This window comes from Pleurodeles waltl, chromosome 2_2, assembly GCF_031143425.1.
Source record: "Pleurodeles waltl isolate 20211129_DDA chromosome 2_2, aPleWal1.hap1.20221129, whole genome shotgun sequence".
Lineage (NCBI taxonomy): Eukaryota > Metazoa > Chordata > Amphibia > Caudata > Salamandridae > Pleurodeles > Pleurodeles waltl.
The window spans coordinates 1,173,386,320-1,173,407,987 of record NC_090439.1 but is presented as its reverse complement, the minus strand read 5'-3'; the positions used below and the strand labels follow the sequence as shown (position 1 = coordinate 1,173,407,987).

General features: G+C 46.2%; 1 protein-coding gene across 1 annotated transcript in view; it reads left to right on the top strand.

Annotated features, from left to right (window-relative positions):
* Window positions 1–6,739, top strand: part of LOC138279077 (vomeronasal type-2 receptor 26-like) — a 70,340-nt gene extending 63,601 nt beyond the window's left edge. Inside the window, exons 4-5 of the mRNA XM_069219371.1 lie at window positions 3,007–3,900; window positions 6,645–6,739. Of these exons, the coding sequence (XP_069075472.1) occupies window positions 3,007–3,900; window positions 6,645–6,739 (989 nt within the window). The remainder of the gene's footprint in view (window positions 1–3,006; window positions 3,901–6,644) is intronic.
* The last annotated feature ends 14,929 nt before the right edge of the window (window positions 6,740–21,668 follow it).

The following is a 21,668-nucleotide window of genomic DNA, read 5'->3' as shown; positions in this document are numbered from 1 at the left end:
TCTCTTGATTCGAGGGACGAGGGGCAGCTAAAGGTTATTTGACCTCAGGTCCCTATTGGCATGGTGGGCAGTAACTAATTACTGAATAGCAAAAGGACGGGAGTTGTGCTTTGCCCGATGTATAATGCATTGTGCCTTGAATTGTACCTTTGAAAAAAAAACAGTTGAAGGACGGCAGGTAGAGCAAATCTGGGTTTAATCCATGATTTTTTTTCCTCACCATGTCATTCCAGTTTGGACCCAGCCATATACAAATCAGTCTTGACCCTGTTCCCCATGGGCACCAGGTCCTCCCTGGATCAGAAACAAGCATCCTGGGACCGATTTTGAGGTATCACCCTTCTTCAGCCAGGCTAGTGTGAATCTGGTGTCATAGTGAACAAGAGGGCCACATCTGGGCATACCCTTCCCACTCGGGGTGACAAATACAAAAAGAACAATTGATGGACGGATTCAAGCTAGCCTAGCTGATGAAGGGTGATACCCTGAAATTGATCCTAGGATGCTTGTTTCTGGTCCAGGCAGGACCTGGCTTGGCAGTTCGGGCTGGACTGTTCTCATGAGGAACAGGGTCATGACTGATTTGTATATGGATGGGTCCAAACTGGGGTGGTGTGGTGAGCAAAAAGACAATGGATTAAACCCAGATCTTTGTGCCTGGGGGGGAATGTTTGCATTGTTCAGCATTCCGTCCATCATCTGTTCTTTTTGCATTTTCACTGCACCCTGCCACATATGGGTAGCAAGTGAGGAGTTTGATGTATGAAACGTCTCTTAAAAATGATCTATTGCTAAACAGTGCATTGGCACAATGTTTCAGAGGTTTGTCTTTAATGTCTGGACACGGTTTTGTGCACAACCCTCTCACCTGTGCACAATCATGATACATTTTTTTTTTATCTTGGTGGGAAGGCAAAGGAAGTAATTTGGAAACATTTAAAACTCCATTACTTTTTATAGGTAGGAAGGGCAACCGAGGTTATGTCGTAAAGTGTAAGCTGGGAATCCATAAAATGTTATGCTTTACAGCACATTTACAAAATGTTATCTGATTAGGAAATATACAATGTCACAGGATTCCTTAAGTGAAAATGTTCTCACTGTTTCACAGACACTGCTTCTGTGGCAATGGCTCTGACACACCCTGGGAGAGCTGCTGCTACAGAATCAATGGAAGCCTAAAATCACCATGCTGCTGTGTCAGCAAGGATAAAGAACACCACTCTTTTTGAGTGTGGCACAGGAAAACAATATTTATCGTAATCTGGCACACCACGGGATGGGGAGGAACACAAAGCAGATTTAAGCTCAAGAAATGACATTAGATAATACTCTGGCCAAGGCACTAGATCAGAGGCATCTTTCTTAGTCAGTCTTTGAAGGGGTTGGACCACAGCTGGATTATTGAGAGAAACTTGCAAAGGACAGAATAAGAACATCATATGTCACTCCCAGGTCTTCCTATGCAAAACCTTTGATTTGCCAATAAGTTTGGCACAGTGTGATGCATACAATTTGGAAGAAGATATCCATAAATAGGAGCATTGTTAAAGGGAGGTGGCATAGTGGTACAGTTAATAAATGTACATTTGCTTATAACTCTAGCATTGTTTGATTAAACTGCGGCAAGCTTTGAAAGTAGTTTTCAAGTTTTACCCTGCATAGATATATTAGGTTTTGTAAAGATCCAAAAAGAGGGCAAGTTAAAGGGGAAAGAGTTCAAAATATCTTCTTTTACTAATCACTTTGGTACCACTTGATGGATCTGCAAAAAATGTAGTAGGGACATAGCTGTTAGTTTGTTGTAGTGTTCTTAATGTTGTGTAGATGGACCAAGGGGAGCCGAGTGTATAAAAGGGATTACGGGAATGTGTTTTTTTTCCAAGAACTCTGTCAGTGAACAAAAAGTAGCAGAGTTTGGGAGATGTGTTTTTGATTGGTAGGTCAAGTTTTAGCCAGTCCATTGAAGGGGGAAAGTTAAAGGGTGGCAATAAAACTTTCAATTTCTTATAACTTTTGCACTGTTGATGGATCTGCATCAAATGAGGCAGGCAGTTAGCAAGTTACAACCATTGTAGGTATTTCAGGATCTCAGGAACCAATAGGGGCAGGATTTAAAGAGTGGGTGAAGAACATGTTTGATTGACTAATAGCACTGGCGTCACCTGATAGATCTGCACTAAAGTGGCAGAGACTTGGCATGTTTAGCCCACTCCCTGGTTTCACAATGTGATGCAGGCTCACTAAGAGGGAAGGGGGTTAAAGAAGTGTTCATGTTCTAATAAATGTGAACTATTTCATGTACCCACAGCAGTTTGGCAGATGTTTAATGAGTTTAGCTGACTATTAGTTATGAGCAGATGCGGGAGGGGTTGGCACAGCTAAATAGGATGAAAGGTAATTTTCATTCACTAATAACTTTGTCACTGTGGAAATACTCTGTATGTCATTTGGAAGCCAGCAACGTAAGCCCAGTGTAAGGCCAGGAAAGGCCTGCAACCAGCCCCAGCTGGCACAGCTAAATGATGATGGGCAGAGGGCCTGAGAGAAGACTGCACAGTGCAGAATGGTACATATCAGGTCATGTGAAGTGGGGGGTCAGTGGCTTCATGGTGCTGGGCAGAGGGCCTATCCCTACAGATAATCTCTGCAGCGCACAGCCAAAGACATTACGCAGCGCGGGCCAGTTGGCCATTGTGGATTAGGAGCAGGTCTGCGACCGCCATTTTGTGAACAGCAAAGAAATCACTCTCTCGGAGGAAGTGTGAGGTTGAGCACACAAGGGTGGGGTACACGTGTTCCGGTGACATTTATAGACCACCTGACCTTCACCCTCATGATTTATAATGCCACAAGAACTCCTTGATGGCAATATATTGCATTGGATTTGGATTAGAATTAGGATGCTTAAAGTTTCTTTACTATCTATACATACATTTGTTCTTAAATAATAGGCAATTTATAACTTATTTTTTTACAAATTATAAAATATCTCATTTATTTTAGATGTGGAAAACTGCCTGAAGTGCCCTGAAGACAGATGGCCCAATACCAGGCGGGACAGCTGCATCCCCAAAACCATTGCTTTCCTCTCGTACAATGACATCATTGGAGTGATTTTGGTCTTCATAGCTGTATTCTTCTCTATAGCCACAGCTGCAGTGCTGGGAATCTTCATTAGACACCGAGACACACCAATAGTGAGGGCCAATAACCGTGATCTCAGCTACGCACTCCTCCTCTCACTAATGTTGTCATTTCTCTGCTCCCTCTTATTTATTGGACGCCCTAAGGCATGGACCTGTTTGATCCAACAAGTTATATTTGGGATTATTTTTACTGTTGCTGTTTCTTGTGTTTTAGCAAAAACAATCACTGTTGTCATTGCCTTTAATGCCACCAGGCCTGGCAGCAGATTAAGTAGATGGCTGGGATCACGAGTGTCCATCTCTATTGTCCTCTTGTCCACAGTAGGACAACTGACAATCTGTCTCTCTTGGCTGCTCACAGCTCCACCTCACCCGGTCACTGACACACAGTCTGAGGCTGGGAGGATGATCCTGCTGTGTGACCAGGGCTCTATCACTGCCTTCTACAGTGTGATTGGTTACATGGGCCTGTTGGCCTTTGCCAGCTTCATTGTGGCTTTTCTCGCCAGGAACCTCCCTGATAGATTCAACGAGGCCAAGCTCATCACATTCAGCATGCTGGTGTTCTGCAGTGTCTGGGTCTCCTTCATCCCTGCATACCTCAGCACGAAGGGCAGAAACATGGTGATCATGGAGATCTTTGCCATCTTGGCTTCTAGCGCTGGACTGCTGGGCTGTATATTCATCCCCAAATGTTATATTATACTATTTAGGGTGGATGCCAATACCCGAGAACCTTTTGTTTTGAGAAGTAAAATGTAGTCATTGAAAAGAGATTGTCTAATGTCTCTGCAGGACACAGTAGAAGGGAGATTGTTTCTCACATCTGCTTACAGCATGAATGTTACCTGTTACAGATTTTCTCTACTTCTGTCCCTTTTGTCATTCACACGCTTCTTAGTTTTGCTCATCATGACTATGCAAGGCATCAAAAAAATAAGAAACTTGCAAACACTGAAGTAGAAGAACAGTTTGCTCAGCAACCACTTCTCAAGTCAACCGGCCCAAGGTTGGGGAGGATTGAAATACCATCATATACTGTATTATCATCTGAATGTGCTGCAGGAAATACTTGCACATTTGAAACGAACACCAACAACTCAAGGACTCTACCAGAGTATGTTCCCCCATTCCTTAGATTCATTTTAGATTTAATATTTAGATGTTTTAGCTGCATTACTTTTAGCAATTACATTTTACACACTTCCCTTCACCTGCATGATATCATTCTAGGAATATATTGTGTAAGTTACTTCTTTCAGTTAGCCTTTCCTCAACACATAATCAGTACCTTCTATCCAAGGCTAGTAACAAAGTACAGAATATCCTAGCGCCTGTGTGGCCCATTGAGGAGACAACGAATGACATCTAGACACAGCATTGCTTCAGAGCTGCGTTTCTAACACAGTGTGGCTTTATTATATAAATGACGCACTGACCCGAAAGGAGCAGAGAGCATTCCAGCCGCAGCCATCCTGGGACGAACGCTCTGTTCGGCATGCAGCTCTGCTAGCGCTAATCTGCCAGCTTCCTGAGAGGATTGCCATCCACACTACAGGCTGACTCCTGACACCATTTCCAGGAATGGGACTAAGAATAATTCCTTAGGACTGGCAGGCAGAAGTGTGCACCCGCTATGCTCCCATTATAGATTTAGGGTTAGGTAAGAACATGTAGAACCTCTAGATCTCATTTACTATGGTTAGATTGTTCATCAACTTTACTATGTTCATAATGCTGGTAACTTTGTTTTGTTTAATCTGCCTAATTATTGCAACTCATTCTCTTTATGCAAGATTATGATTGGTTCAATAAATCTATTGAAAACTTATCTTGTATCTTTCTTGTGCATGAGTAATACAACAAAGGGGTGAGACTGTTTGCACAAATTCCCAGGAGAGTCAGAGTCTCATGTTTATGATGCCAAAATCACCTTTCATTCTGGCAGCGTCGGGGTGTAGGTGAAGCAATATGAGATAGCCAGAAGTTGGGCTGGCAGTTTCCTGCAGCGAGGACAGATTTAGAGCCTCATTATGAGTGTGGTGGTCTTATGACCACCACACTTGTGGCGGCAATCCGACCACCACATAAGAACCCTGGTGGTTCGACTGCCAGGGAACCACCAGCACTGCCAGGATCTTGGATCCCGGAAGTCTGGAGGTGGCAGTGATCCTAACCTACCAGGTTAGATTATGACCTCTTCTCCACCAGCCTTTCACTGCCATGAAAAGGATGGTGGAGAACAGGTGCACTTGGCATGGGCAGTGCAGGAGTCTCCTGCCCAGCAGCGCCTCAATGTTCTTTTTCTGGTTTGTAGACAGTGAACATTGTGAGGGTGCTGGTGCATCCTGCAGGCTACAGCACTGCCGCCGGCTTGATTATGAACTGGAGACAATGCTTTAGCCTGTTTCCCGCTAGGCAGGTGGGTGTAAACCTATTTTTTTCCCACCAGTCTAGCGGGGAAACTCTTAATGGGTCCGGTGGGTAGGTAACCAGTGTGGTGGCAACCTCCCCTTGTTTTTAAAGCTACTAGCCGAAAATGTACTTTGATGAAGCAGTTATCCTTAGAGTCTGTTCCTGGCTCCAATGTTGACAGTGGTTCAGAGTTGATAAATACGTCTTCATTACCTCCACTGATGGGAGACAAAATTACATCAGACAAGGTTTTTATATCCATGTTCTTCTGTAGAGCAGCTGGGTCAAAGTTTAAAGACAAGGTACAAAGAGGACAGAACTGGATACAAGCAGGTGCTTTAAATGCCATTGAGTGGCCTAAACATTAAGAGCAAGTTACATGCAGCATTTGAGAGGAGGATCTTAAATACAGGAATGCTGTTGGTTCATCTATGTATTTTTAGAAACTTTGACTTGAAGCTCTATTACTCAGACTAGTTCTCTATCAACAGACCGATGAATTCCTGTGTCCAGACGTGTCTGGTCATACACTGATGCTTTAGTTACCTGCATTGAGACAGTGGACAAATACATAAATGCTTCCCTCTGACATCAACATTCAAATTCTCACATTTCTCCTTCAAAAGCTACAGGTTGGTGGAATTTGTAGGAGACCGGCCCTCTATGTAATGTGCAAAGCTAGGCATACTGTGCAAGGGGTCCAGGCAGCCACACGTTGGTTTACAGAAGTAAAAACTAGAACATCTAATGCTCTAATTTTTATGGTTGCTTGGTCGAGCAGTTCAGCCAATCTTGGAGAAGTAATAAGCATTTGTTGTCCTCACAGTATCAATCATGCAACTCACGCATTTGAAGGAATAACTGGAGACCAATTTATAAGAATACTTCAGATAATTATATAAATTGTAAGACCAAGATTATCAAAATTGGTTAAGTACTTTTGAAGATATGGATTTTTGAAGTTTTATTAAATGCAGTCTTTCTGTGTGTAATTACTCACCATAGGAATCAATAAGAAGACACCTTTACAAATTCATAGAAAATTACACATTTGCAAATTACCAAGTTCCTTTTTTGCAGGTTGGTCGAGGTCATCAGTGGGCACACTGTGCCAGCTGGAGAAGTTCGGGCAGCTCATGGTTCCACTAGGAGAAGTGGTGAAAAGTCTCTTGTAGCTGGTGCAGGGCCACTGAGGTGGACCTCTTTGAAAACATTTGCTCTGGTCAAGTTAAATGTGGTTCTTTGGGGTCCCCTTGGTGTGTCATGGGCACAAGGGGTGAGGGACTCTTGGGACAGAGCAGGTTCACGTTACCGAGGGGCTGGGTGCAGTCGAATTTGGTGGTCCAGAAGCTGTGTGCCAAGGTGCCCTTTGGAGCTAGAAGCAAGTCTTTTTAATGGTCGCTTGTAGGACAATGGGACACACTGGCGGGAGGTCTGGAGTGTTCCTGAAGTTCCTTGATTTGGTCTTCCTCCTGGTCCTTTTTCAGCTGAGGGTGCAGTGCCACCAAACCTGGCACACTTGTAGGGTTTGTCATTGTGGTTGTCTGGTCTGGCTGTGACTTCCAGTTCTGGAGTCAGTGGCCGGTCAGTGAAGTGACCCACACTGGGTTGCTGGTTGTTGAAAGGTGGTACATCCACTCTGAAGTTAGTTCTTGGGTGACTGGCAAAGCCTGGAGTTCCTCTGGATCTCTTTTGGTCAGTCCAGTTGTCCAGCAGCTCCTCAATGGTGATTGTTAGGTCCTGGGTGCAGCAGGTAGGTTTTGGTGCCTTTTCTTGGTGCAGCAAGTCTTCTGTTCTCGTGCCTCGGTTCCTCTTTGTGCTGTTCTCCTTTGTGTCCTTGCAATCTGATTTCTTGGTCTAGAGATGCCAACTAAATACTAAATTTAGTGGGCGTTCTTAGGGGGAACCTGGTAGTGTCCAATGGGACACTTACCTTTGGGTGGCTACACCCACTATAATGACCACTTCCTGTGGGAAGGGTCAATTCCCTAACCTGATTGGCTATTTTCCTTTAATATAAGATGGACGAAAATGAAATGGAGTGTCCATCTGGTAGGCAACACCTTAGGGATGTGCATGCCAGGTTTGGCCACTCCTCCTACCTTTTGTGTGGTTTCCCACCTTTGCTCACGCCAAAAGTGGGGGCTTTCAAGGGGGGAGGCCGTCTGCTGCTAGCAGGGAGACTGGGGGTTGATTTTCAAGGGGGGTAAGCCCTTTAAAGCTCACTGCCAGGGTTGTGCACAATCCTGAGGGAGGGGTTGTTAGCTCTTCCACCCAGGAAGGGCATTGTTTTACAAACCAGAGTGACCGGGCTGCCCCCCAAGGTTTGTACATTGGCTGTCTGGAGGTGGCAGGCTGGATAGAACCAGTCAGCAACCATGCCAGGGTGGATAGCTTTTACAGGGGGTACTTCTAAGGTGACCCCTGGGTACACTTGGGAATAAATCCAATACTGGTACCAGTTTTAATTTATCATTCTGGGTTGTTTGATACCAAACAACCCAGGGTTCAGAATGGCCATCATGTAGCTGGGAAGCTCATGTTTGACCAGTGCTCAGCAAATGTATTAAAATGGCTGCTCTGTTCACTATGTCCCAGGTTTGTCAAGGACACAGTAGGTGTAGGAGGCTGGCCTGACTTATAGTGGGTACCTTGTGGTACTTACACCTTGTGCCAGGTCCTGTGATCCCTTATTAGTAGAATAGAAGTGTTTCTAACAGCTTAGGCTGAGAGAAGGTAGCTATAGCAGAGCAGCTTAGGCTGAACTAGGAGACATACAAAGCTCCTACTGTACCACTTATATCATATAGCACAATATCACAGGAAAACACAATACTCAGAGTTTCTAAAAATAAAGGTACTTTATTTTAGTGACAATATGCCAAAAGTATCTCAGAGAATACCCTCACTTAGGAGGTAAGTAATATACACAAGTTAAATGTACACAAACCCAAAACAGGCAAGTAACAATAAGAAAAGTAGTGCAAACAATGTAGAATCACAATAGGATGCAATAGGTAGACATAGGTCTAAGGGCAACACAAACCATATACTCCAAAAGTGGAATGCGAATTGTGAATAGACCCCAGACCTATGGGAGGTTGTAGAGGGTCGCTGGGACTGTAAGAAAACAGTAAGGGTGTCCAAGATACCCCACCCCAAGACCCTGAAAAGTAGGAGTAAAGTTACCCCTTTACCCCAGAAAGACAGAATAGTTGTGATAGGGGATTCTGCAAGAACCACAAGCACCAGCAAAACACTGAAGACGGATTCCTGGAACTAAGGACCTGTAAAGGAAGGGGACCAAGTCCAAGAGTCACGCAAGTGTCCGGGGGGGCAGGAGCCCACAAAACCCCGGATGAAGGTGCAAAAGGTCTGCCTCCTGGTGGAAGAAGCCAAAGATTATGCAACAACGAAAAGGGCTAGGAACTTCTCCTTTGAATGGAAGATGTCCCACTGCAGGCTGGAGGTTGCAGAAGTATTTCCAGGCTGAAATACCGGAAACAAGCCTTGCTAGCTGCAAGAGTCACGGTTGAGGATTTGGGGTGCAGCTGGGGACCAGGAAGGACCAGGAGGACGCCCCTTGGAGGAGGAGACAGAAGGGGTACTCATCAACTCGGAAAACCCCAACAGAAGCAGGCAGCACCCACAGAAGTACTGGAGCAGGCACTTGGATGATATGAGGATAGTGGTTGACTCAGAGTCACAAAGGAGGGTCCCACGACGTCGGTGTCCAACTCAGCGGGTTGAGCACTGCAGGACAGAGTGCTGGGGACCCAGGCTAGGTTGTGCACAAAGGAATCCTTGGAAAAGTGCACAGAAGCCGGAGCAGCTGCAAATCATGCATTATACAGGTTTACTGTCTGAAGTGGGGAGGCAAGGACTTACCTCCACCAACTTTGGACAGAAGGGCCACTGGACTGTGGGAGACACTTGGACCCAGCTCCTGTGTTCCAGGGACCACGCTTGTTAGGATGAGAGGGGACCCAGAGGACCGGTGATGCAGAAGTTTGGTTCCTGCGTTAGCAGGGGGAAGAATCCGTTGACCCACGGGAGATTTCTTCTTGGCTTCCAGTGCAGGGTGAAGGCAGACAGCCCCCGAGCATGCACCACCAGGAAACAGTAGAGAAAGCCGGCAGGATGAGGCGCTACAATGTTGCTGGTAGTCGTCTTGCTACTTTGTTGCGGTTTTACGGGCGACCTGGAGCAGTCAGCAGTCGATCCTTGGCAGAAGTCGAAGAGGGAAGTGCAGAGGAACTCTGGTGAGCTCTTGCATTAGTTATCTGAGGAATAGCCCAGAGGAGAGACCCTAGTTAGCCAGAAAAGGAGGTTTGGCTACCAAGAAATGAGGTTTGGCTACCAAGAGAGGTAAGAACCTATCAGGAGGGGTCTCTGACGTCACCTGCTGGCACTGGCCACTCAGAGCAATCCATTGTGCCCCAACACCTCTGAATCCAAGATGGCAGAGGTCTGGGACACACTGGAGGAGCTCTGGCCACCTCCTCTGGGAGGTGCAGGTCAGGGGAGTGGTCACTCCCCTTTCCATTGACCAGTTTCACTCCAGAGCAGGGATTGGGGATCCCTGAACCGGTGTAGACTGGCTGATGCAGAAATGGGCACCATCTGTGCCCATCAAAGCATTTCCAGAGGCTGGGGGAAGCTATTCCTCCCCAGCCCGTCCCACTATTTCCAAAAGGAGAGGGTGTAACACCCTCTCTCAGAGGAAATCCTTTGTTCTGACTTCCTGGGACTGGGCTGCCCAGATCCCAGGAGGGCAGAATCCTGTCTGAGGGGTTGGCAGCAGCAGCAGCTGCAATGGAAACCCCGGAAAGGGAGTTTGGCAGTACCCGGGTTCTGTGCTAGAGACCCGGGGGATCATGGAATTGTTCCCCCAATACCAGAATGGTATTGGGGGTGACAATTCCATGATCTTAGACATGTTACATGGCCATGTTCGGATTTACCATTGTGATGCTACACATAGGTAGTGACCTATGTGTAGTGCACGCGTGTAATGGTGTCCCCGCACTCACAAAGTTCGGGGTATTTGCCCTGAACAATGTGGGGGCACATTGGCTAGTGCTAGGGTGCCCACACACTAAGTAACTTGGCACCTAACCTTCACCAAGTGAGGGTTAGACATATAGGTGACTTATAAGTTACTTATGTGCAGTAAAAAATGGCTGTGAAATTACGTGGATGTTATTTCACTCAGGCTGCAGTGGCAGTCCTGTGTAAGAATTGTCTGAGCTCTCTATGGGTGGCAAAAGAAATGCTGCAGCCCATAGGGATCTCCTGGAACCCCAATACCATGGGTACCTCGGTACCATATGCAAGTGAATTATATGGGTGTTCCAGTGTGCCAATGAGAATTGGTAAAATTAGTCACTAGCCTGCAATGACAATTTTAGAAAGCAGAGAGCATAAACACTGAGGTTCTGGTTAGCAGAGCCTCAGTGATACAGTTAGGCACCACACAGGGAACACACATAGGCCACAAACCTATGAGCACTGGGGTCCTGGCTAGCAGGATCCCAGTGACACATATCAAACACACTGCACCAGGACACACAGCCTTCAATGGCAGTGCTGGGTGAATCTGGATGCATAGCCCTTGAGGTTGGCGCTATCAGCGCTGCTGCCCTCAGTGGCCTACCCATAGTACCCCATGAAATGGGTAACTAAGTACCATTTACTAAGGACTTGTTGTGGTAGCTAAAAATCCAAATTATCTTCATAATTTTGTAGAGAAAGAACACTGGCATTTGAAACCTGGTTATCAGGCTCCCAGTGCACTCCAGTCCAAGTTGTACCCAGAAGGCAGGCAAAAAGTGTGAGGGGGCACTGCAACAAGGTGGCAGTTTCCCACAGAGTTAAAAGGATGTGTTCTTACCTGATAAAGAGAGACATTTCAATATATCTCTGCAGAAGACGATTTACAGTATTTAAGCCAAGGCCTGTCTTAACTCTCCTTTCCAGATAACATATTCCTAACTACAAACGTGCTGCTCACACAGGTTTACAGCACAAGCTGGACAGTGGTTGGATATACTGAAGGCCTTTCCGGTAAAAACTGTTTATAATTCCAAAAATCTAAATCCAGATTCACTAATCCTTTCCAAGGACATCATGTGCCCCCAAGTGGTGCTCCCCAAAAAATGGCAGCTCCCATCAACACAAGACAATGCTGCCCCACCTTTGTGACATAATATCACACTTAACATTATGTTAAAACATCCTTTTTAGCATTCTTTTGCTAAATATGATGGATTATTCCCTATTTTTGCACTGCTTTAGCTTTTCATGCAGTGCTTCTTGAATTTCACTTAATCTGGATCTCAATGTTATATACTTAACCTAAAACATTTTAGTAACCACACAATCTCCAGGGACTCCCTGTTGGAACCCAAAGTGATTTATGTTCATTGCAACTACTTAAAAACAAATCTGACGTCATATAACAAGACAACATTTAATGATGAACCGGTGGTGTGATTATGGTGAGATCACATGGTGAGTTGGCTTACAAATATTTGGCATGTGGACCAAAGAGTGAACAAACCTTTTGAGACACACATTCAGAGGTACAGTCATTGAAATATGCTTTAACCTCTTGGAGCTGGAGCTGCCTTCATAACTGATAGATCACATGTTGTAGCTGGTGCTCAAGCCATGCATGTCTACATCATACAGAGATACAGAAACACCAGAGGAGGTAAGATGGTATCTCTCTCCTAACTTGGGATCCTGACCAGAGGATTGCAATACTGACCCTGTGATAGGCTGAGAGTGCATTGTCTCTAAACATTCACAAGCTCTGAATAGCCCTTGTTACACTGTTAAGCTTTCCTTTCTGATGAGGAGCCATGAAGATGGTGAATAATCTAAAACATCTGAAGTCCAGACCTCCTGCAGATAGGGTGTGGCTGGGAGTTAAATATTTGCTTGAAGTGTTCTTGGTCTGGAGCTGTGAAGTCCTGTTGAAGTAAAACTTCTCTACATTTCAAAAAGTAAACACTACTTTTCACCAGGAACTGGAGAAGTGGAAAATAGCATCATGTGTTGGGTCTTCTTTCATGCTGCTACTCTGCAGGCAGCATTCAAACAAAGACTTTGGGTCACATTTAGACCCTATTTACATTTAGTCACCATAAGTGCACCGGGTATGCCCAGATGTGGGTCCCAGGCTCACTATGCCACTGGATTCAAGCTAGCCTGGCTGATGAAGGGTAATACCCTGAAACCGGTCCCAGAGTGCTTGTTTCCAGTTCAGGGAGGACCTGGCTTGGCATTTCAGGCTGGACTGTACCCGTGGGGAACAGGGTCAGCACTCATTTGCATATGCCTGGGTCAAAACTGGGGTGGCATGGTGAGCAGAATAATTGATGGATTTAAACCAGATATGTGACTGGAGGTGAATGTTTGATTGGTTCTGCATTCAATCTATCATTTGTATTTGTTTGCTTTTGTTTCCATAAGTGCGCTGGGTATGCCCAGACGTGGGTCCCAGGCTCACTATGCCACTGGATTCAAGCGAGCCTGGCTGATGAAGGGTGATACCCTGAAACCGGTCCGAGGAGGACCTGGTTTGGCAGTTTGGGCTGGACTGTTCCCGGGTCAAGACTCATTTGCATATGCCTAGGTTCAAGCTGGGGTGGTATGGTGAGCAAAATAATTGATGGATTTAACCCAGATCTGTGACTGGGGGTGAATGTTTGATCATTTCTGCATTCCATCCATCATTTGTATTTGTTTGCTTTTGTCGCCATAAATGCGGCGGGTATGCCCAGACGTGGGTCCCGGGCTCACTATGCCACTGGATTCAAGCTAGCCTGGCTGATGAAGGGTGATAACCTGAAACCGGTCCCAGGATGCTTGTTTCCAGTCCAGTGAGGACCTGGTTTGGCAGCTCGGGCTGGAATGTTCCCATGGGGAACAGGGTCAAGACTCATTTGCATATGCCTGGTTCCAAACTAGGGTGGCATTGTGAGCAACATCATTGATGGATTTAACCTAGATCTGTGACTGGGGGTGAAGGTTTGATTGGTTCTGCATTCCATGCATCATTTGTGTTTGTTTGCTTTAGTCCCCAGGAGAGTTCAAACGCTGTTGAGGCTTTAGTGGTGTGGGTGGGGCCTGATGCTGAAAAGGGCCAGATTCCACTCCCATTACTATTATTATTATTATTATTTTTTAAACAAGCATCCAGTATGCTTTCTGTCCTCACCTTGTGTCAGACTGGGGCTAACCCCTCTCTGTCCCCAGGGGAGCATAAAGATTGGCCTGCCCCTTGCTATGATGACACATCCCCACCCCTTTGCTTGTTTTATGATTTTTCTGGTTTCTAGTGCACTTTCCACCACCCTGGAGAAGCACTATAGAAGCAAACACCCCTGCTTCCCAAGGGGCAGAAACACTGTATTGACCACTTTTGGGTTGGATGCATGACCCTATGTCAGGATGTGCCACCCCCATGCTTTTATTTGTTTATAATTTCAATGATATCTAGTAATCTTTCTGCCTCAGGGGGCACATTTCAGGCAAACACCCAGTATTTCTCCTAAGACATGCAGGTTTGCCTGCTTGTAAATTGGGTGCATGGCCCTATGCTACAGTGGGCTGCCACCACCCCTTTATTTAAAATGGTTTCTCTGGTGTCTGGTGGGCAGGAAGGATATAAACCCTGTATTTACCCTTTGTAGTATGAGGGCAAAAATAAACACCAGATACAACATCTATTATAGCCTCACTCACAAGGCTACTGAAACGCCAGCTGCAAAGTGTATGTAGAATAGGGCTCTGTGAATTTTAGTGAGGGGTATGTAAACTTAAGCCTGAGACATTTACCATTCTTACATTGGTGGCACAGAATGTGCCATGACAACACCACTGATGACATTTTGTACTTAAAGTAATTGAACAAAGCATGTCATTTCCTTCATGTGACTCAGGCCCTCATTATGACCCTAGCGATTTTCTGACTGCCAGGGTTAATGTGGCGGTATTACCGCCAACAGGCTGGCGGTGTATACCACCACATTATGAGTGTCACGGGTTGGCTGCAGCTAACCCACCTCTTATCCAGACATACCACCATGGCCCACAGAGTATCGCCGGCAGCATTATGAGCTGGCCTACTGCCATGGTTTCAGTGGCGCTAGCAAAACCACGAAAACCATAGCTGTAGGCCATACTGGTGACAGGGAATTCCTCCCCTGTCACCGGAAGGCGGCTCTCCCACCCTCCCCAACAATCTCCTGACCCCCTTAACCCCCTCCATCCAAACCCCCCTGATTCAAACACACCCCACCCCCTCCGATGCACACAAACACTCCTTATCCCCGATTCAAACACCTCTGCCTCCTCCGATGCACACAAACACCCCCACACCCCTATCCCCAAATACCCGTACACAGACACCCACATGCACCATGTATACACCCATTCACGTACACTGCCAGACACGCATTCACTCAAACACTGCCAGACACGCATTCATACACGCATACTTCCAGGCATACTCACACACATTCTTACACACTAACACACTGACATGCAGACACGCACTCACTTCACCATTCTTACACGAATTCACTCACACACATACAAACATGCATACACCACAACACACGCAGACGCATTCACACACGCACTCACTCATTCATGCACACACTCAAACACACACACACAACACTAACCATCAGACGCCCCATCAGACGCCGGACTTACCTTGTCCCGCAAGGAGGTGGTCGGTTGGGAACGGGAAGGGACACTGCTGCCGCAAGCAGTGCCCCACCAGCAGAACACCCCCAGGCCATATTTCTGCTCAAAATATGGCTGGTGGCGTTCTACTGGCGGGCGCTGCTGGTGTTAGCAGCGCCAGATCACCACCATCAGCCAGCATCAACTCTGCCTGATTTCCACCTTTATTGTAGCGGGAGTCCGGCAGTGCTCATAATCTTGCAGACGGATGGTCGCCTCTGCATCGATATGTTGGCGGCAGTCACTGCGGCGATAAGTACATTTTAGCGCCAAAGTGATGATGAGCACCCCAGTTTTCAGAATGCATAACTGCTCAGTAATTCGCAAATGCGGGCCCATATAAAGCGCAGGCAGGAATCCACAAGTATGAAGGCATTCTTTTAGAAATTCCTCGAACTTTGCCATTTTTCGAGCCTCCCCTGCATACATTATACCTGGCGCAGGTATAATATGGCACAAGAGTTTACAAAATGGCACAATGGTACCATTGAGCCATTTTGTAAATATGGTGCAGGGTGAAGGACTGTTTAGCTCTGACATAGCATAAAAAAATGACACCTCAGCTGCACTAAGGGGTACAAGGAGCTTGTAAATATGCCACTCAGTATCCATGGATTACAAGAAGCGGTAGTGCATTGTCGGGCCCTAGAGTTCCACTCTCTAGCCTACCACCTCGCAAGGTGAATGGGATCAGGTCCCAAAGGCAGTGGAAGGGATCCCTTGATAAAAAAAGCTTTGACCCGGCTCCAGCCTGTGTGCAGTTTTAAATTGTCATTTCAACCTGACAAAACAAACCTTTTGCCGGGCCTAAACTTTCCTTTGTCATACATTTGTCATCCCAAGTTAGGCACTAAACAGCCCATAGGACAGGATGCATTGCATATAAAATGTTGCACATGTACATTTAGGTTCTACGTGCCCTTGTGGTGAAAGACTTTGTTAGTTTTCCAATACTGAAAGGCACACTTCTCTTGTGATGAGTCACCTTATTACACAAAATAAAAGCTAATGTCTGATTGGGAACAGGTAGAAAATCCATGATTGGTCTCTAGTGAAATATATTTTAAGATTGTCTTTAATGGTAAAATCAGATTTTAAGCCACCTTTCTGAATAAGCAAAGTTTAGAAAGTTTAATTTTTTTTATTTCAAAGATTTGGTGCATGAAGTGTGTGTCCTGGGTCAAATGACTAGGTGTGGTTGGCAGTTGGCCCAGGCAGTCAGGAGGTAACTGCTGCCATAATGGGAGGGGTGGAGCAGTTCCCTTCTCCAATGAATTTCAAAGGACTACCTCCAGCATGTTCAAAAAGAGCTCAACAGCAGACTATTTTCATCCCAGACCCCTTCGAGCCTAGGCAGAAAATACCAGAACCAGATGTGGAAAGAAGTCCAAAGTTTTTCCGACTTCAAGGATGGAACCAGGTATAAATATTGGACATGCAGACCAACTCTTCAGGTCACCTCTAGACACCCAGAAGGACTGCCTCATATCCTCAGAGGACTGCCCTGCTGCTTGAGGACTACTTTGCTGCTTAATCCCAGGATTACCAGAGTGACTCCAAGGGTGAGGTGGCTGACCTTCTGTTCCGAGCTTGAGGGCCACAGCAAGCTGCGAAGGTCTCCAAACAATTGCTATTTCACAGCAAAGTCCTTAAAAGAGTTTTACAGCCTGTGGGATGTCTTCTAAATGTATTAATATGGAAAAACAGTGCAACAGCTCACAATGGATGTCTGCAGGGCTCTTCTCGTTGTAAATGTTAGGCTGTTGACAGTGGCAGTAAAAACCTATAGCACCCAGTGTTTAAAACGTTCAGAAAATTTATTTATATTGCTTTCATATTGTTAATTGTATGTTGTATTGCTGACACTGATGAGTCTATGTAGCTGTGTGGTGATTTTGTCTGACCTAGGTGCAAGCCGGAGATTAGTTGAGTGGTTACTTTCTCTGGTATAGTGCAACATGTATGTTAAAAATAAAGCACAAAACAACAGGAAGCCTAAGCCTAGCTAGCTTTTAATGCAAAATAGCAGGGAGCACAACAAAAGATCAAGAACAATTGTCTTTTATCCTGACCAGGGCCCTCGTCAGGAAATAGATGGATCAAAGAGCTAAAAACATGGACAATTCACATGGAATGCATGCATTTTCACTCAATGAGAGTCAATGTAACATGAACACATCTTAGGAAAAATATATCTAATGTGCAGGTGTCAGGAAAGTGTGGGACAGCCTTGAAAATACACTCCAGCATTTCCCAACCTTGTTTCGCAACTCACTGGTGGATCACGAAAGAGCAATAGAGATGGCTTTGCATTTTGTATGTTTCTTGTGACATATCATGTGCTTCAAAGACAGAGGTCACATGTGAGATTGTGTCTTCTGACACATTGAAGCTTACTCTAATAACATGGGAATGGGTATGTACTTTTCTCTCTCTAACTGCAAAGTGAGAGGAGTTTTTAAAGAGAATTATGCGGTATGCTTACTAAGATTTTATGTTGTGTTTTTGTCACAAAAGTTATGCAAATCAATGCAAAGTATTTATTGTACCTAATTTCTTTCTAGTCAAAACTTGTTTTGCATTGGAAAGTACCCTAAAAGTGCTCAATTTGCATTTCTTCGCACCAAGGGCCCATTACATGGATGGTACATTGGCGTTCCCATGCAACCACCCATGTTTTTTATGCTAAATCCTATATATTAACATTAGTAGACAGTGTTTAGCGCCAAAATGAACGCCATTGAAAAGCAGGCTTTAAAAGGAGAAATGTTTTAATTTCTCCTTTCTTTCCATAATTTGCATGTGTGCTGCACTTCATAGCACACATACAACATAGGAAAAGTTTTAACATATGTCTATGCATAGCATTTTGTACTGGAGGATACCTTTCACACATACCCTAGCACTATGAGGCTAAGGTCTGTGCATGGTGCTTGGCAGCTAAAATCAGCGCTTGCACTAGGGAGGAGGGAGCTATAATTCTAGCAGTTAAACCGTGCGTCTGACCAAACAATGTGTCAATTTCTATGGAAAATGTGCTGTCTACAAATGGCAGCGTGCTAGTGCCCAATGCTTTAGTAATATACAAACAGCAGGATACCCTCATGGGAGATGGTGCACTTTACAAATACACATAACATAACATTATAGTGTGTTTCAAAATGCACCACCAGCTACAAACTGCACTCTTGCTGAATACATTTGCTACACTTTGTGTGAAGCTAAGATTTTTCACAAACTCTATGACTTCATCGATGTAACATTGATGCCACCAGCCCCACTCCCATCATTGTTGCAGAACCACTGGTGCAAAGGTGCTGAACAATTACCTTAAGTCCAGTTTGAAAATCAACCATTGCAAGTATTCCCTAGTGAGACTCAGGGTGAAATTGGCAATAGTTATGCTTCTGTTTTTTACTTCACAAATCCATTTCAACAGAGAATGTGCTCACTATACAGTATATGACCATACACAATCAAGAGGCATTGCTAAGATGGTGCTGGGGATGGTCACTTCGCTGTGATGCTCTGAGCTATTCTGTGGACCAACCACAGATATCCTGCCACCCACTGACCCATCGAGTCCCCAGCTAGTTCCTCCTATAAACAAAATAAACAAACTTTTTCAGCAAATGTTAATAATTTTCAGTGCAGCATGCTTAGTCTTAATTATGCTAAATAATGCATCTAAAGTAATGATTAGTTTCTAATAAATTAAAAGTCTTTCACACAAGTTTGATTTTCTTTTTCATAATAATACCATGAACATTATCTGTGGCAGTTACATTGCAGCTGTCAACTAACTGATGTCACATACACACATGTAGAGCCAGTGCCAGAGGTGGAAGGCGTTGTCATACACATAAACACATGTAGAGCCCATGACAGAGGTGGCATGTGCTATCTCACATGTTGAATCAGTGCCTGAGGTGTCAGGTGCTGTCACACACATGGAGAGACAGTACCAGAGGTGTCAGGTGCAGTCACACACATGTAGAGCCAGTACCAGAGGTGTCAGGTGATGTTTCACTCTGTACAGCCAGTGGCAGAGGTGGCAGGTGCTGTCACACAAACATGTAGAGCCAGTGCCATAGGTGGTGGTGCTGTCACACACATGTAGAACCAGTACCAGACATGTCAGGAGCTGTCACACACACATGTAGAGCCAGTACCAGAGGTATCAGGTGATGTCACACTCTGTACATCCAGTTCCAGGGGTGGCAGATGCTGTCACACAAACATGTAGAGACAGTGCCATAGGTAGCGGTTATGTCACACACATGTAGAGCCATAGGTGTCAGATGCTGTCACACTCTGTAGAGCCAGTGCAAGAGATAGCAGGTGCTCTCACACAGAAATACAGAGCCAGTGACAGAGGTGTCAGGTGCAGTGTCTCACACACACATGTAGAGCCAGGGATATATTGGCTGTCACACACAAAAACATGTAGAGCCAGTGCCAGAGGTGACAGGTGTTGTCACACACAAACACATGCTACTGGCTCTACATGTGTGTGTGCGTGACAGCACCTGACACCTCTGGTACTGGTTCTACATGTGTGTGACAGCACCACCACCTAGTGTCGTGGAGGGATTATTGAGCGTGGATGAGGACTTTGAAGATGATCCTTTTGCTGATGGGCAGCCAGTGTAGGGATCTGAGGTGAGCAGAGATGTGTTCGAGGCGGGGGAGGTTGAGGATGAGACGTGCGGCTGCGTTCTGGATTAGCTGAAGTTTTTTCTGAAGCTTGGCTGTGGTCCAAGTATAGAGGGCATTGACGGAATCCAGTCTGCTGCTGATGAGGGCATGGGTGACCGTTTTTCTTGTTTCTAAAGGAATCGATTTAAAAGTCTTGCGTAGCATGCAAAGGGTGTTGAAGCAGGAGGACAATATGGTGTTGATTTGCTGAGCCATGGAGAGAGATGAGTCTAGGACGATGCCAAGGTTGCGTGCGTGGGTGGTGGGTGTTGGGGTGGTCTAAGGGTGGTGGGCCACCACCAGGAGTCGTCCCATGCTGTCTTGTTGGGGCCGAAGATGTAGACAGCGGTAGGTGAGGTATGCTTGGGGTTGAGAGTGTCTCCTCTTTCTCCCCACCTTCGGCAGCAGAGGTTAATTGATCTCATTGCTCCAGACAGCCCCTGTGTGTTTACTGTCGGTAGGGGGCACCCACCTTCCCCAACAGTCCACACTCACCTAAGCACTGTCGATTGAATGTTCTATCTTAGATGGAGGTTCTTTTGCAGAAGTGACACTTGCAAGTAGGTTACAGGCATGTGATTCACCCAGGATTCTAAGCGCATGCCTCCGGGTGAGGTGTGGCTTCCTATCATACTGGGATCCACCCAGGATACTGAGTGCAAACCTCTGGGTGAGGTGTGGCTTCCTATCATACTGGGATCCACCCAGGATACTGAGTGCATACTTTTGGGTGTGGAGTGGCCTCCTTTTACACTAGGATTAACCCAAGATACTGAATGTGTGCCTCTGAGTGAGTTGTGGCCTCCTTTTACAATGGGATTAACCCAGTATACTCAGCATGCTCTTCTGGGTGGGATGTGGCCTCCTTTTACAATGGGATTAACCCAGCATACTCAGCATGCTGCTCTGGGTGGGGGGTGGCCTCCTTTTATACTTGGATCCACCCATGACACTGAGTGCATACCTCTGGGAGAGGTGAGATCTCCTTTTATACTGTGATCCACCCAAGATACTAAGGGGCTCATTCTGAGCCCGGTGGGCGGCGGGCACCGCCCGCCGGGCGGGAACCCCCCAATGACCGCACCGCGGTCAAATGACCGCAGGGGTCAATTTGACTTTCCCGCTGGGCCGGAGGGCGATCTCCAGAAGAGCGCCCTCCGGCCCAGCGGGAAAGCCCCTGCAACGAGGAAGCCGGCTCCGAATGGAGCAGGCGGAGTAGCAGGGGTGCGACGGGTGCAGTGGCACCCGTCGCTATTTTCACTGTCTGCATAGCAGACAGTGAAAATCATGGTGGGGCCCTGTTAGGGGGCCCCTGCACTGCCCATGCCAGTGGCATGGGCTGTGCAGGGGCCCCCAGGGGCCCCAGGACACCCGTTCCCGCCAGCCTGTTCCTGGCGGTGAAAACCGCCAGAAACAGGCTGGCGGGAAGGGGGTCGGAATCCCCATGGCGGCGCTGCTTACAGCGCCGCCATGGAGGATTCCTTTGGCCAGGGGTAAACCGGCGGGAAACCGCTGGTTCCCCTTTTCTGACCGTGGCTTTACCGCCGCGGTCAGAATGGGCCAGGAAGCACCGCCAGCCTGTTGGCGTTGCTTCCGTCATTTTAACCCTGGCAGTCTCGGACCGCCAGGGTTAGAATGACCCCC